This window comes from Spea bombifrons, chromosome 1 (genome assembly GCF_027358695.1).
Source record: "Spea bombifrons isolate aSpeBom1 chromosome 1, aSpeBom1.2.pri, whole genome shotgun sequence".
Taxonomy (NCBI): Eukaryota; Metazoa; Chordata; class Amphibia; order Anura; family Pelobatidae; genus Spea; species Spea bombifrons.
Genome location: NC_071087.1, coordinates 57,266,526 through 57,282,689, shown reverse-complemented (window position 1 = coordinate 57,282,689; position 16,164 = coordinate 57,266,526). Strand labels below are relative to the sequence as shown.

General features: G+C 35.5%; 1 protein-coding gene across 1 annotated transcript in view; it reads left to right on the top strand.

The window, feature by feature from the left end:
* The window catches only part of LOC128488928 (transmembrane protease serine 11A-like), a 33,215-nt gene continuing 17,051 nt past the window's right edge, over positions 1-16,164 (top strand). The window contains exons 1-6 of the mRNA XM_053461703.1: positions 1-148; positions 1,098-1,225; positions 1,873-2,012; positions 13,845-13,912; positions 14,964-15,121; positions 15,421-15,459. Coding sequence (XP_053317678.1) covers positions 1,120-1,225; positions 1,873-2,012; positions 13,845-13,912; positions 14,964-15,121; positions 15,421-15,459 — 511 coding nt within the window. The 5' untranslated portion in view covers positions 1-148; positions 1,098-1,119. The remainder of the gene's footprint in view (positions 149-1,097; positions 1,226-1,872; positions 2,013-13,844; positions 13,913-14,963; positions 15,122-15,420; positions 15,460-16,164) is intronic.

The following is a 16,164-nucleotide window of genomic DNA, read 5'->3' as shown; positions in this document are numbered from 1 at the left end:
TAACCTGCTGATCAAGACTAACCAGACCACATTCATCAATATCACTTAACTTACTTGTAGATCACATATCGAACTCTGTTCACTGACCTTTCTAAGCCTCACAACAACTTTAATGAAAAGCTACAGATCGGACGAACAATTTTCACAGGTAGCACTAAAAATATCACTAAATGTTTATTGTGAGATTTGGGACAGGGAGTGCTCAATTTTGCTTCCTGGGGTATGTATGAGTTTAAGTAGAAACCTGAATTATCAAACTATATGGATAGTTATTAACATATATGTAAAAATATGTTTTATATGTACTATATGTTTTTTTCTTGATGTTTTATATTATTTTCTGAAAACTAAGATGCAATGTTTAGTTCCATTTTTCAGACTCTTTATATGGTACCTGTAACTTTTTTTGCTATGGTGATTCTGATTTTGAAAAAATAAACATTTTGTTTCTTACATAGTACATTTTGGTAGTTGATTACTCAGCCCAATGCCATCCTAGGGTCACTGGTATAGTGCCACACACAGTCGTTTTTTGTTATATAATTGTTATAGTTTTAGTATTTTTGCTTGCTATGAATTTTTTGCCATTTTATTTCTTTCAGTTTTCCAATGCTCAGTCACCTTTGAATGCTAATGTTAGCTTTTTCCATTGAGTCATATGCAGGCACAATGATTTCCACAGTTGATGGGAAGAGTGTCTTTTAAATACATTATTCATTTAGGAAACTTTATATTACAAAATAGAGTGATATGTCATGTCAATCATATCTCACTATAGATTTTGAAAATATCTTTGGGGATTTTTTCGTTAATAATTTATAAATTAAATGCCCATTGCTACTCAAACTTTTGGCACTTTTTACCCCAGATGTCATCTCTTATAAAACCCACCACACAACATGAGAAAATGACCTAAGTCCTAATACATGGCAGCTAACATCTCACTGTTACATATAATTACACTGGATCCTATACCATGAACATTGTAAAAATACATATTGGATATAGTAATCTATTACAATGCAAAAATAGATTTTAGCATACTGTGTTAACAGTTACTGTAGTAATAATTTACTGATATTTATCTCATCCTCTAGGTTATAGGAATCCAGTGTACCAATGAAATTCTCAGAACATTGGAAGATTAAAGTAGCTGTTATCAGCTTGGTTATAGTCATTATTGCAGCTGTTGCCCTTATTGTACTTTTTACTGTATTTGTTCATGGTAAGGATGCATATTTGCAACAATCATAAAAATATGTAATTGCATTTGCTTTTAGAAACAACACAGACATAAAGTAACTTAGTGTGTTGATTTGGAGAATGATTTAAGTTAAAATGGTAAATTTTAAAAGACTCAATAACGTTGTTGTTTATTTAATCAAGTGGTAGGTAGATGGGAAAATTAGAGCTGTGCTTTCAAGTCCCGCTCCACTATTCATTACGAAGGATCAGGTCTGCTTGGTTTCTCTTATAGCAGAAGCTTGTTGGGGGTTGGAGTTCTATAGTGTACAGTGAAGTCAAGTAGTTGAAACCATACCTCTCCTGCAATTTTTTTCAACTCATCAGGTTAAAGTTGTACCTAGCAACAAGACAAACAAGGCTAGTGAGACGAAAATGTTTGTTATGATGATAACTCAAAGTGTTGAGGCCAATATGCCCTATAGAAGGTGGTAGCATGGTTGCACACCAAGCAGGGATACTAAGGAACATCCAAGAGGCTACAAAGCTGTTCTTAGCAGATTATGGTGCTGGCATAATGGCACTAAAATTAGCTAAATATTACAGATGGAACATGTATTTCTAGTTACACCTCTTTTACATAAACATACATAGAGTTATTTCACCTACTAAACTTTTGTTCCTTATTAGGCTCAAATAATTTGGTGTCCAGCGCAAATCTTCGCTATTATGAAGGATCATTTCGGATACTAAACTTAAACTACACAGATAGTTATCAACAAAGTAACAGTGTCGATTTTTTGTCACTGTCTGAAAAGATTCAAAGCCTTGTAAGTAAAACTGCGTTTTTTTTTTTGCATAAATGACAAATTCTATGTGATTCTTGCTCAGAGAAAATGATTCTTGTTTAAATGGGCAAGTGCCCCTCTATTTTATTTAGATATGGCCTTATACTATATACCGTATTTGCTCAAATACAAGACGACCCCCCAAAATGTGAATATTATTTAGAAAAAAAAAAAGCCTGAATATAAGACTACCTTATAGGAAAAAAGTTTTTTTTAGTAAATATTAATTCACATGTAAACTATTTTTTTCATATTTAATAAACACTATGATTGGGAAAAATGTTTTCTTTTTTATTTCCTTTTATTTACCACTCTGCCACAGTTATGCACATTTTCCCCCCAGAAATACCTTATACCCCCTATTTAAGACTCTGCCCCAGATATGCCTTTTAACCCCCTATATGCCACTCTGCCTCCCTGATATTCCTTTTAACCTCCTATATGTCACTCTGCCTCCCTTATTTTTCTTTTTAACCACCTATATGCCACTCTGCCTCTAGAAAGCCCTTATACCCCCCATATACCACTCTTACCCTCCCCCAACTTACCAGTGGATCCCTAGACTTACCCCCGTGCTTCAGATTCGTTGGTTTCTAGTGGGGACAACCTCTGCTGCTGCTGGCACTTCCCCCGAGGCTTCTATGAATGAGCACCGGAAGGTAATGTGATGCCGGCGCTCCATCATAGATGCCCCAGAGGAAGTGCTGGCAGCCAGAGAGAAGGATCCAGGTCCCCTGGAGTGCTGCGGGGGATCTGGGTCTTAGTCTTGTATTCAGACTTCTATTTGAGGTCTGATTAGAAGACAACCTTGAATATAAGACGATGGTTCAATTAATTCATCATTAAACTAGAGGGTCAGAAGTTTAAATGTAATAGAATAAAGTTGTACCTTACTGTAATGGAACAGCCTCCCATTAGTAGTGCTAGACGCTAATACAGCGAGGGAATTTTTAACATGCATGGGATAGGCATACAGCTATCCTGAATCTAAGACAAAAGCAAGGACTGTTTAAAATCTGAGTCTTACATCTGGAAAAATGTTCAGACTAGCTGGTTTGAATGGTTATCATTTGCCGTCAAATTCTAGGTTTCATTGGTTCTGGCCAAAGCTTTGCAGATTGGCATCCTTAAAATTAAGTCTGTCTCGGGCCACGTTAAATCACGTGAGCCTGAGGCACGGCGCATGGGGATGACGTAGCTACGTAGCTGCGTTGTGTTTGGCGCATGTCCCTCCGTGTGGAGCAGAGAATGAGAGGGACGTAGAGGGATGATTCCTGGCTCCTGACAACTCACCTCGGGCCGTTGGATCGAGTGCACTGACCGATTGATCGCCGCGGCAGCTGTCACCGTGATCAGTTTGACTGCCTTATCGCCCACCCGCTTGATCGACTGACCACTCGCTTGGTCGTCCGACCACACGCTTGTTCGTCTGACCACCCGCTTGATCGCCCGACTACCTGACTGCCTGACAGACACATGGACGTCTGATAGATCCTGAGGCTCCTGAGGCCGCTTGCCGGTTTACCATAATCTGAGGTCTGAAATCTTATGCGGGCACCAAGGCTGTAGACCGCGACAACAGAAAGAAGATTGGATTCTGCTCTTCATTAACGTTTGATGGCGGCGATGAAGTGGTTGGCGGTGTGAGACAATAGGCGGTGTGGAGAACAGTGAGGCAATTGACGAGGCGAAGGCTGCATAATAGGCCCGATAAGGGAAGTGAAGAAAATATATTATCTTTTTTTTTTTTTTTTTTTTTTTTCTTTTTTGACCTTTTTTCTTTATAAGATCGACTGAAGAAATAGCTAATGTCCTATAAGATTAATTGAAGATTATTGTTTACTGAATCAACTGTGTGACAATTAACTTTCTCTGGTACCACTGATTGCAAATATTTCTACACTATATAATCGAAGTAGCCTATTGGAACCTCTGGAATTTAGTTTCTTCTGCTTACTAATATTGATTGTTTAAGACTGATCTGAACTCTCTGAAGTTTTTTTTTTTTTCACTACTATATTTTTTTGGCATCTATTGAGTACACGGAAGATATAGATAAAGAGGGATAAAATAATCCTCCATAGGGTCTATAAAACAAAGACACATATACAAACTATTCAAGATTAATGACTTTTCCTGGATGTAACTATTTCTATACTAATACTATATTATTAGAGCGGCTTTATGGATCTCTTGGAATATAACTCTAACTACTGAATATTGAATATTGAGACCGATCTGAACCCTTCGAACCAGCTATTTTACCTTTATACTGAAGTATTGAAGAACACTCAAGCACTTACTGAACATATTGAACATATTGAGGACTTATTATAGAGCAACAAACATAGTGCTCTGTCCAAATCATATAAAGAAGAGAGCTTCACCTAATCTATCTGAAACTGTCAAAATAAGAAGGAAAGGAAAAAAGAGGAGAAGGGGGAAAGAAAAAAGAGGAAAAAAAAAAGGGAATAGGGAAGGAAGGAAGAAGAAAGGGAAAAGAAAAGAAAAAAATAAAAAAAAATAAAAAAGGAAAAAAATAAAAAAAAAAATATATATATCTATTGTAATGGCTCCTAAAGGAGAGAAAGTTGGTAAAGGAGACAAAGACGAAAAAGCCAAGATGTCTGCTAAAGTGAAGAAACCCTCACCAATTTCTGCTTATTACTCACCTAAAAGCCATACAGATACATCAATGATTTCTTCTAAATCATCTCCGGAACCAATATTTGAGACAAGTGTTACTAACTTATCAGAGTATATTACGAACACTACCTTAACCGTAGCTCTAGATACCTTATACAATAAAATTAAATCTGATTTGGACCAGCACTTCAGAGAATACAGAGAAGAATTGACTCAGTTAAGAACGTCTATCGCTTTACAGTCTGAAGACATAACTACCTTACAAACAAAATGTAAAGATCTACAATCTCAGAATGAATTAATGAAACTAGAGATAATAAAGCAAGAACTCAAGTTAGCTGATCTCGAAGATAGATCTCGAAGGCAAAATTTAAAAATCCGTGGTATTCCAGAAGAAGTCAAAGATCTCGAAATATACATGAATGAATTATTATCAACATTTGTGGATCTTGACATGCAAGGCCATATCCCGGTCGAAAGAGTGCATAGACTTCCTTTTCCCTCCTCATGGTCACAGAGTAATTCTCCAAGAGATGTCATGGTTCGTTTTAACAATACTCGTATAAAAGAAACTTTGGTCAAAGAAATGAGGAAAAACCCCTCTAAAATAGGAAAATTCGCAACATTATCAACATTTCCGGATCTCTCACGAACAACGAGGCTTCAAAGAAAGAAATTTATGGACATTACTATATGCCTTCGGCGAAATAATATTTTGTACTCCTGGGGCTTTCCTACAAAATTGAGAATTGTATATCAGGGAAAGACGTACATCTGTAACGATCATATACAGGCGGAGGAATATGTTTCCAAATGGAAGCTATCTTAAGCCACTTGTCTCGCTACAATCTATGATTTAACAGGGGTGAATATCCTTCCACGACTTCCTTTTTTTTTTTTTTTTTTTTTCCCATATACATTAATATTTGTATGGGTACCTATTTAAGTATTTAAGTAAGGTATCAAGTAAGACTTAGTAATAGGGGTAATAGACACAGATTAACACAATAATATTCACATTCACATGATTATAGCTACTTATTACACTTAACACATTGAATTAAATTTAGTTTTGGATCTTGTAAGGTGTAAGAATACAATAGCACTACAAAAAATATATATATATAATTTTTTTTTTTTTTTTTATCTATATTTTTTTTTTTTTTTTTTGGTACTAACTTAAGTATTGAAGTAAGGTAACAAGTAAGATAGATTACTCGGGGTAATAGACACAGATTAACACATCAATATACACATGACTATAGTTACACTTTGAATTAAATTTAGTAGAGTTGTAAACATTGTTTAACAAATAATCACATCTCTCTTTGGATCTTGCAAGGTCTAAGAATATAATAACACTATAAAAATTTTTTGAATTTATAGTTATATATACACATTACTATATCAATATTCACGGAACTCACAGATATACATATATATTATTAGTAATATTCACATGACTATAGATTCTTATCTATGGTAATTACACTGAACACATTGAATTAAATCCAATTAGATTTTTAAAGAATTTTGAACTTCGCCTTAACTCAGTTTTAATCTTTTTTTTTTTTTTTTTTTTTTTTTTTTTTTTATTTCTTGATTGCAACTATTTCTATATTATTGACGTAGATCTATGGAATCTATCCTTAATTATTGAATATCTAGACTTGTATTGGAATTTATAGTTATTTATTAAGGATATTGAAAATTCATATTAAGTGATAAATATAGCGTCTTGTGTAAGTCCTATAAAGAAAAGAGCGATACACAAATTCTTTGAAATTCTTATAATCCTTTTTTTTTTTTTTTTTCTCCTCTCTTTCTCTGCTCACCGGTTTGGTGATACGCTAACACTTCTCTGTTGGATCAGAGAATTTTTTCTTGCTAATGACGGAAATATGGTCTTTCCTTCATGGCACGAATAGAATGAATGTTTTATATGTGTGTGAATGTTTAAGGAATGATGCTTCAAAATTAGGGATTTTTGAGAAGAGGAAGACTCTGGGAATTAATGTAAAAACTGGTTCCACAGAAACTCGCAATATATATGTCTCTTAAGTTACTTACAATCAATGCACAGGGTTTAAATTCTCCGTATAAAAGGTCTCTATTATACAATACACTGATGAAAGAAAGGGTGGACATTGCATTTGTCCAAGAGACCCATTGGTTAAGTGCTAAGAGTGAACTGTTATGGAAATATCGCAAGTATAGCGATGTCTATGCATCCTCTCTTCTGGACAACAAAAAAAGGGGTGTGGCGATATTAATTGCATCTAAGAATAAATTTGAGTATGTTTTTCATGATATCGATCAGGAAGGCAGGAGGCTTATTCTTATCTGTAATATAAATGATGTTACCTACACGTTGGTTAGTTTATACTCTCCTTCTGAGGGATCAACAAGATTTATAAATAAATCAATGGAAGTAATTGAAAAGTTTTCGAAAGGGATATTAATTATAGCAGGAGATCTAAACTGTATATCTGATATAGAGAAAGATAGTAAATCTTTTAAAAAGCGAAAAACAGACATTGCTCTGGAAGCTAAAGCAGAAGCTTTCTCTACCTCCCTATTTAATCATGATTTGTACGATGTTTGGAGAGTTCAACACCCAGATGAAAAGGACTATTCCTTTTTTTCAAAGGTGCATAAATCCTACTCACGTATAGATTACTTTTTAACTTCAAGTCATAATCTAGAAAAATTTATTTCTTCATCGATAGGAAGTATTTCATGGTCAGACCATGCTCCAGTGTATGTTTCTATAAAAGATAACCCCCATTATAAAATAAGATCTCGATGGATTCTTAATGAAACTATTCTAAAAGGAGATAAAGATAAGGAGGAATTAATAGAACAAACAAGGTCCTTTTTACAACAAAATGATAACAAGGAGACTTCAGACTTGAATCTCTGGTGTACACTTAAATGTGTTCTAAGGGGCTATTTGATTAAAAAAGGAGCCTGGATGAAAAAAATGAGAGGGAAGGAGCTTGCAGACCTGTACATAGACCTGGCTTTATTAGAGAGGGCAAATAAACAAAATCTCTCTTATGATCTCTGCAAACGGATAGAGAAAAGTTAATAGAGACTAAACTTAAATTTAAAACCGAAATATCACTTCAGAGATTGAAATCGAGATGGTACTGTATTAATAATAGGGTAGGTAAAGATCTAACTAAAAGATTAAAAGCCCAAGGTCAACAATTTAAAATTAAAAGAATCCTATATAATGGAGAAACATGCATATCACCAAAACAAATTAGTAATGCATTTAAGAATTATTATGAAGCTCTATATAATTTACCAGAATCTTCTGTCCCTTTAGTTGATATTACTCAATTCTTGGAGAACCTTGATCTTCCAAGATTGTCGGAAGAAAAGTTATTAGAGCTGAATAAACCTTTTTCTTTACAAGAAATCTCAAATGCAATTTCTACACTGAAACGAGGGAAATCTCCTGGACCAGACGGCTTTTCAGCATTATTTTTCCAAATTTTAGACCCGGTGGTATCTCCTATCTTATTAAGATCATTTAATTCTATTGCTTTAGGTAAAGAATTCCCGAGAGAAATGTTGGAAGTAACTATATCACCTATCCCAAAACCTGGGAAGGATCATACTTTAGTCTCTAATTATAGACCTATTTCTCTTATTAATATCGATATCAAGATATACGCTAAAATTCTGGCCGCTAGATTGGCTCAAGTAATTAAGGATCTTGTTCATCCCGATCAGGCAGGATTTATCCCAGGTAGAGCAGGTGAAGAAAACACCCGACGTATCTTTAACATCATCGAAAATATTCATAGAAACAAAACTCCCTCGGTCATAATGGCCCTAGATGCCCAAAAGGCTTTTGATCGGGTCAATTGGAGATTTTTAATAGAAACTCTCCGAGCATTTGGTTTCAATGGATTTTCCCTTTGTTTTATAATGGCGCTTTACTCAAATCCGGTGGCTAAAATAAAAGGACCCATGTTAGATTCGGAATGGTTTCCTATTCGAAACGGAACTCGGCAAGGATGCCCGCTGGCTCCTTTGCTTTATGCCCTAACAATTGAGCCTTTGGCGATTTTTATTAGAAAATCCATGAACATCCACGGCATAAAAATTGGTAAATATGATTATCGTATCACTCTTTATGCTGACGATGTTCTGCTAACAATGTCTTCTCCATCGATATCTGTCCCTGCCTTACTTGAAGGAGTTGTGAAGTTCGGACAATATTCTAACTACAAACTCAACATATCTAAAACACAGATAATCCCATTTTACTTATCAGAAACAAAGATTAATTTAATTCGAACACAGACCCAGATTAAGGATTTCTCTATATACATAGATTATCTAGGAATTAAAATAGGAGCAGCGATAGAAGAAATCTCGGTCGTAAATCATAAAAAACTCTTTGTTGAAGTAAAATCTATGTTGCTTAATTGGGGAAAACTCGAGTCTTCTTGGATGGGAAGAATTAATATTCTTAAGGCTTATATTATACCCAAAATTCTTTATTTATTCAGATTAATTCCTTTTCAAGTTCCCAACCAAATGATTACAGACTGGGATAATTTATTTTCTCGTTTTGTTTGGGCGGCAAAAATGGTCAGATTACCAACAGAGTTGCTTAAGAGAGATATAGAAGATGGAGGTCTTGGTTATCCAGACTTGAAAAGACTGTATGAAGCCTCCCAAATAAACTTTATGATAGCTTGGAATCTTGTGAAATACAAAGAGGAACCAGGATGGTACAATATAGAGAGAGATATTTGTAAAAATTTTGATCCATTCTTATTTTTTTGGATGCCTCGCACACAGTTTAGAAAGGAAAAAATCCCTAGCTTAATAGTTAATAATATCTTATCTTCTTTTCATGAAATTCAAAAAAGGTTTGAGGATAAGGTACTATTTACAAAAAACTGCCCTATAGAGGTTCTGTCCTCCTTTGTTCCGGATCTTATGTTTGATAGATGGAAAGTGTTAGGTATAGAGGCGGTAGGTGATCTCTATATGGGAACTCAAATCATCTCCTTTCCGTCTATGATTGAGGTATTTGGAATCCCTTCAAATGATTTATTTAAATATATTAGAATAAAACACCTCTTAATATCTCAGCCTCCCCCTGATACCTCCCCTTGGCATAAATTTATAACCTCCTGTAATTCTGAAAGAACAATCTCTAGAATTTCGAATTTCTTAAAGGATATTAAAATTCTTAAGAAAAGTAAAGCTCAGAAACAGTGGGAGAAAGATTTTAAGTTTTCGGTATCTTTACAAGTATGGAATACGGGATGGAGAATCACTAGGAAAGCAACTCATTGTTTAAACCTCCAAGAACAATTCTTTAAACTTATATATAGATGGTACATGGTCCCGGTCCGAATTGCAAAATTCCAACCAGTAAAGGGATCTCTCTGCTGGCGCTGCCAAATGGATACAGGTACACACAAACACATATGGTGGGACTGTGTATATCTATCGCAATTAAAAATGCAATTAACTGATTTATTTTTAAAATTATTTGGGTTTAATATAACATTGTCTCCGCAGACTTTTCTCTTTCACATCGATTTACCAAGAATCGATGCGAATGAACAAATCCTCTGGATTAATGTTTTATTAGCCTTTAAAATCAGTTTGGCAAGGAAGTGGAGAAGTCAAACTCTCCCAAGTTGGATAGAGATTGAAAATCAAATAAAACAACAATATAGCGCTGAAAAATACTTTTTTAAAGAGGCTAATATAATAGAGAAGCATGAATTGATTTGGCATCGTTGGTCTCAAATAATTATCTAAAGGCCATAGAATTCCTATGCATTGATATAAATATTGATATAAACATATACATATGTAGTATTCTCTAAATCCTGTGGAACCAAAATTCTCAAAACTCTCGAAATCCCTTTTTTTTTTTTTTTTTTTTACTAGGAAGCAGAATGTATGTGAGGGATTATGTATGAGAAAATGTATGAAGAGTATTACGGTATTGAATTTTGACACCATCTTGATAATGTAATTTACTGCATTTTTTGTATACTCTTTAATACTTTATGAATGAAGTTGGTTTTCTGTTTGTTTTAATGTTCTTAAATGAAATATTTAATAAAGAATGAATTAAAAAAAAAAAAAAAAAAAAAAAATTAAGTCTGTCTGTGCTGTCACTTAAAAAAAATAAACAATTAAAAACAATCAAAATATAGTAATAACAAGTCTTTATATTTTTTTTAAAAATCCACCGCAAAAATTGACAGAGGCTGTTGGTAAACTTAGTGCAGGAAAGGGTTTAAATAGTAGCATTTAAAATACCCTTTGGTGTCTATTTTGCAAATATATATTGTTTGATGGGATAATTTGAACTGACCGGCTTCAACTGTGTCCCAAATTGGACATGGGGGCAGTATGACCATATTTGAAAAAATGGGTTTGAAATAGCAATAAGCTACTCATACTCATTGCCCTTTAACTTGCAAAAAAGCAAACATAAAAACCATAAAAACATTGGGTATGTCAAAGATGGCCCACTTAGGACATAAGGGCAGTAGTAGTAGTAAGCTCCAAGTTGAAAAATGAGCACTAGGGAGCATTTTACCTCCTAAAGAAACCGACAAACCCATGCATGGGGGGTATCACTGTACTTGGGAGATGTTGCTGAATACATATTGGGTGTTGTTTGGTAGTGCCATATACCAGGAGCTGTAAATTCCCACCTGAAGTGCAATTTGTGTGATAAAAATAAATTGCCACCACAAAATTTGACAAAGAGTGGTAGTAGAATTAGTGCATGGAATTGGTTAAAATACCAGCATCTTAAATACCCGGGGGTGTCTAGTTTTCAAAAATATATAGTTTGATGTGGGTAAATTGCATTGGACGGCTTTAAATATGTCTCAGGGCCCGGGTAATCAGGTTGGGTAGGAGCCTCATTGCAGGGGATACCTGGGGTTCTGTCTGCACACGGCGATGCATGTTAACCGGAGGATAAGGCAGACAGGCACAAAGGAATAGACCACAGGCATAATTCCAGGCAATGCTATGTATTGTATAATATGGTTAAACGGAGGTATGGCAGAATGTATTGTAAATTATGGCCGGACAAGCAAATACAGGTTAAACAGTCTCTTAGCAAGGAAACGTACGTATGGCAGAATGTATTGTAAATTATGGCAGGACAAGCAAATACAGGTTAAACAGTCTCTTAGCAAGAAAATGTACGTACAGGGCACAAGGCAGGAAGCCCACCTGAAAGGGCACAAGGAAGGAAGCCCACTTGAAAGGGCACAAGGCAGGAAGCCCACTTGAAAGGACACAAGGTAGGAAGCCCACTTGAAAGGGCACAAGGTAGGAAGCCCACTTGAAAGGGCACAAGGTAGGAAGCCCACTTGGAAGGGCACAAGGTAGGAAGCCTACTTGGAAGGGCACAAGGTAGGAAGCCTACTTGGAAGGGCACAAGGTATGAAACCCACTTGGAAGGGCACAAGCTAGGAAGCCCACTTGGAAGGACACAAGGTAGGAAGCCCACTTGGAAGGGCACAAGGTAGGAAGCCCACTTGAAAGGGCACAAGATAGGAAGCCCACTTGGAAGGGCACAAGGTAGGAAGCCCACCCGGAAGGGCACAAGGCAGGAAGCCCACTTGGAAGGGCACGAGGCAGGAAGTCCACTTGGAAGGGCATAAGTCAGGAAGCCCTTACGAAAAAATTACTGCAGTTTTTCTGAAGTAATACTGCAGTTTTTTGGACATGAAAAAACTGCAATACTGCACTTTTACTGCAGTATTACTGCACATTTACTGCAGTTTTACTGCATTTGTACTTCACTGTACTGCAGTTTTACTGCAGTTATTTTTGTACGGAAGTACAATTGCAATAAAGCTGCAGTACATTGAAGTACAATGCAGTATAATTGCAGTAAAAAAAAAAGCGCAGTAAATACGCAGTAGTAATGCAGTACAGTGAAGTACAAATGCAGTAAAACTGCAGTAAACGTGCAGTAATACTGCAGTAAAAGTACAGTATTGCAGTTTTTTCATGTCCAAAAAACTGCAGAAAAACTGCAGTAATTTTTTTGTAAGGGAGCCCACTGGACAGGGCACGAGGCAGGAAGCCCACTAGACAGGGCACAAGGCAGGAAGCCCACTGGACAGGGCACAAGGCAGGAAGCCCACTGGACAGGGCACAAGGCAGGAAACCCACTGGACAGAGCACAAGGCAGGAAGCCCACTGGATAGGGCACCAGGCAGGAAGCCCACTGGACAGGGCAACAGGCAGGAACAATACAGGATCGGGTACACAGGAAGCCAGGAACAAGTCAGGATCAGGTACAGGGCCAGGGCCAGGGCCAGAGCAAAATGGTCCTATAACTTCAATGCAAAGGCCCTGACTGAAGGGCAGAGCAGGATGAAATAGGCAGGCTCAGTCCAGTCAATGAGGCTCAGTTGGTTGCATTGATTAGGTCTGGGTACTCCAGACGGAGAAGGGTTACACCCAGGTAAGCAGAGGCAGCTGGTCTGCTCGTTAGCCTACAGGGTACTGTGTACACACATGTAGCACATGAGGCAGAATGACCGGATTTGGGAAAAAAATGGTTTTGAAATAGCAAAACGCTACTTGTACTTATTGCTCTATAACTTGCAAAATACATAAAAGCTTATGTAGATGAGTAAAATATTTTTCAAATGAAAGTGAAAAAATGCTTTTGTTCAATTTTTCATCATATTTTTTTTAATTTTTTTTTAAGGGAATTAGATGATATGATAAAAACGGTATCTTCTTGTCCTTAAAAAAACAATATATAACTTGTGTGTGCACACTAAATAGGAGAGAAGAAAATTGTGTTTAAACATAAAAGTGTTAAAACTGCCTTAGTCACGAAAGGTGCAAAAAATAAAAAACGTTCTGGTCCTTAAAGGGGTTAAAGGGCAATTCATTTTGAAGAGCAGAAGAGCATTCTTTAAACTCATGGTGCATTTTTTATGTCTCTGAGGTGTATAAAACAGCAGCCATAATTTGATGAAAACAAGTTGCTTTGAGTTTCCTAAATGTAACAACTTTGATGAGAATTTAAATATTTTATCTACAAGTCGGAAACATTGATCAGGAATTGGTATCTCTTTGTGTTTTGATATTGAATGTATAATTGTCTTTGGCTTATTTTAAAAACATCAGCTCGCAAAGACATTTGAAGATTCAGAACTGAAGAGCCAGTTCAACATGTCCAAAGTGACCAACCTGAAGTAAGTTTTTTGTATTTAAATATACTTAATTAGCAATCCTCTAGTGGCCACATAAAAATATAGTGCCATTGCTTTGTTGAACAAATTTATTTTGCCTATTAGACATAAAAATTATAATTCAGATTGTCGAAAATAACATAATCTCATAGATCCATAGATCAAAATATCCTAGTTGATTATTCTTCATCCATGGATCATCGGGTAGCTGTTGAGGTTTATTTACTAAATGGGATGTTTTTGCAGGAGAGTTGCAGTTTAAATATCTCACTGGAGAAGGGCTGATTTGGCCTTGTATAAATCTATAGTTATGTGTAGAGATTTTTAAAAGGTAACGTCACCAATTTCTGGGATCCACACTAATGCCCATCAATTTTTTTGAAAAAGGCCTGAACCAAGCAGAGCCATCCTTTTTATGACCTCCCATGATCCTTGCTAATAAGACTCTCCCCATCATATGCCACTAAAACATCCTGCCCACTTCCCAACCCTTGATAACAAGATATCCTATGTTAATCTAGTATATTTTACAAAACGTCCTCCAATCTCACACATTTATTCACTCGTTTCTACCGACCACATCACCATGCAATTACTTAAATATCTAAAGTCATTTAGTGCTTCTAGCTCTATACAATTTGGAATCATGTGCCTTGGTAGTCTGAAAAGGCACAAGCAAATATAAACCACATTTGCAAGTATACAGGGCATTTAAAATCCAAATTAAGATCTACCAGGTTAAATTTTATTATGAATTGTCCGAAAAACAATGTACACTTATTAAAACAATTAAATACTTTGTCTGTAAAACATAATACAAAGGAAATTAATATAGCCGATATTGTCAAAGAGATGTCTTTAATCAAAGGTGATACGTTTTATGGACCATCATAGAAAAACATGTCCCTAGTAGTACTTCATTTGCCATTTCATCTAATGAAGAGATCCTAAAAGCTTTTGTGACTTTATAATGTTTTTTGTGCTGGCCCAATAAAAAGTGTCTGCTTTGAATAAATACTCATTATGTATAATAATTACACATATTGTTTTACAGGCCTGGGAGTGTTATTGCAGAATTTGTGTTACTATTGAACGAAAATGCAGAGACCAAAGTTCTATCACCTGATTTGGTTCAACAAATATTGCTTGCAAACTTGAAGACGATATCTGTGCCATACTTTGACATTGATGTCAACTCTGTCCATCTCTCGGGTATGCACTATATCAACCTTTATGTTTCTTGGCTGATCATAAAATGATCTCTGACAACCAAAAGAGGAAACAATCTCACTATACACACCAGATCTCCACTAATTTTTTTCATTAACTTTTTGTATTTATTAAATGCCTCTTTTCCCATTCATTGTGTTCACTTATAATCAAGACCTACATAGAAAAGAGAGCTAAGAACAACTAAGACAAAAACATGAGGACAAGGATATTTAACATTTAAACAGCAATGCAATACAACAAATCGTCTGCGTGATACATAAATTTGTTTCCACTTTTAGAAATTCCTGTGACTGCTGCACAGAGTCTCCTCATCAGTGGTAAGATTTCAATCTTTCAATCTTGTTTTATTTTAAATCACCACTATGTACCACTGTTGTGCAATACGTTTTAAAATATGCATTCCATTTGCTTGAAAAGCAACAGGTTATCATGTTAATTCACTTTTAAATGTATTTTAGTATCATGTAGCACCGTTAAAGCAAAAAATAATGTTGTACATTTTTTTTATACATAAAGTATAAATTATAATTGTGCTAAATGTAATCTATGAGCAAACATTTCCAAAAGGGTATTGAGAAAAGCATGAGATTCATGAGATGACATTGACACTAGATATTTCACAAATGTTGTTGTGAAAAGCTGAACCATTTAACTAAGATATTTTTACTCTGTATAGTGAAGTATCAAAATATTTTGCAAGTGTATACATTGTGTGATTTTTGAGGTCTATAAATAACTAGTGACACTTAAACAAACAAATTCTCGTCTCACAATACAATTATGCTTGATATTTGTGTTCAGTGGAACTGAGTTTCCCAGACTTGTCAATTACTATCTTAAAGTAGACAGACGAAAGATGCAATTTCATTTTATATATATAAAAAACCTAGCCTTCTGACCACCTGCCTATTGGGATGAGGTTTACATTACAATTAACTATTTGGTGAGGTACCTGGAGTATTTGACACCTGGGGTGGATCCTGTATGTGGCACCCCCTCACACACACACTTTAAAACTTCAT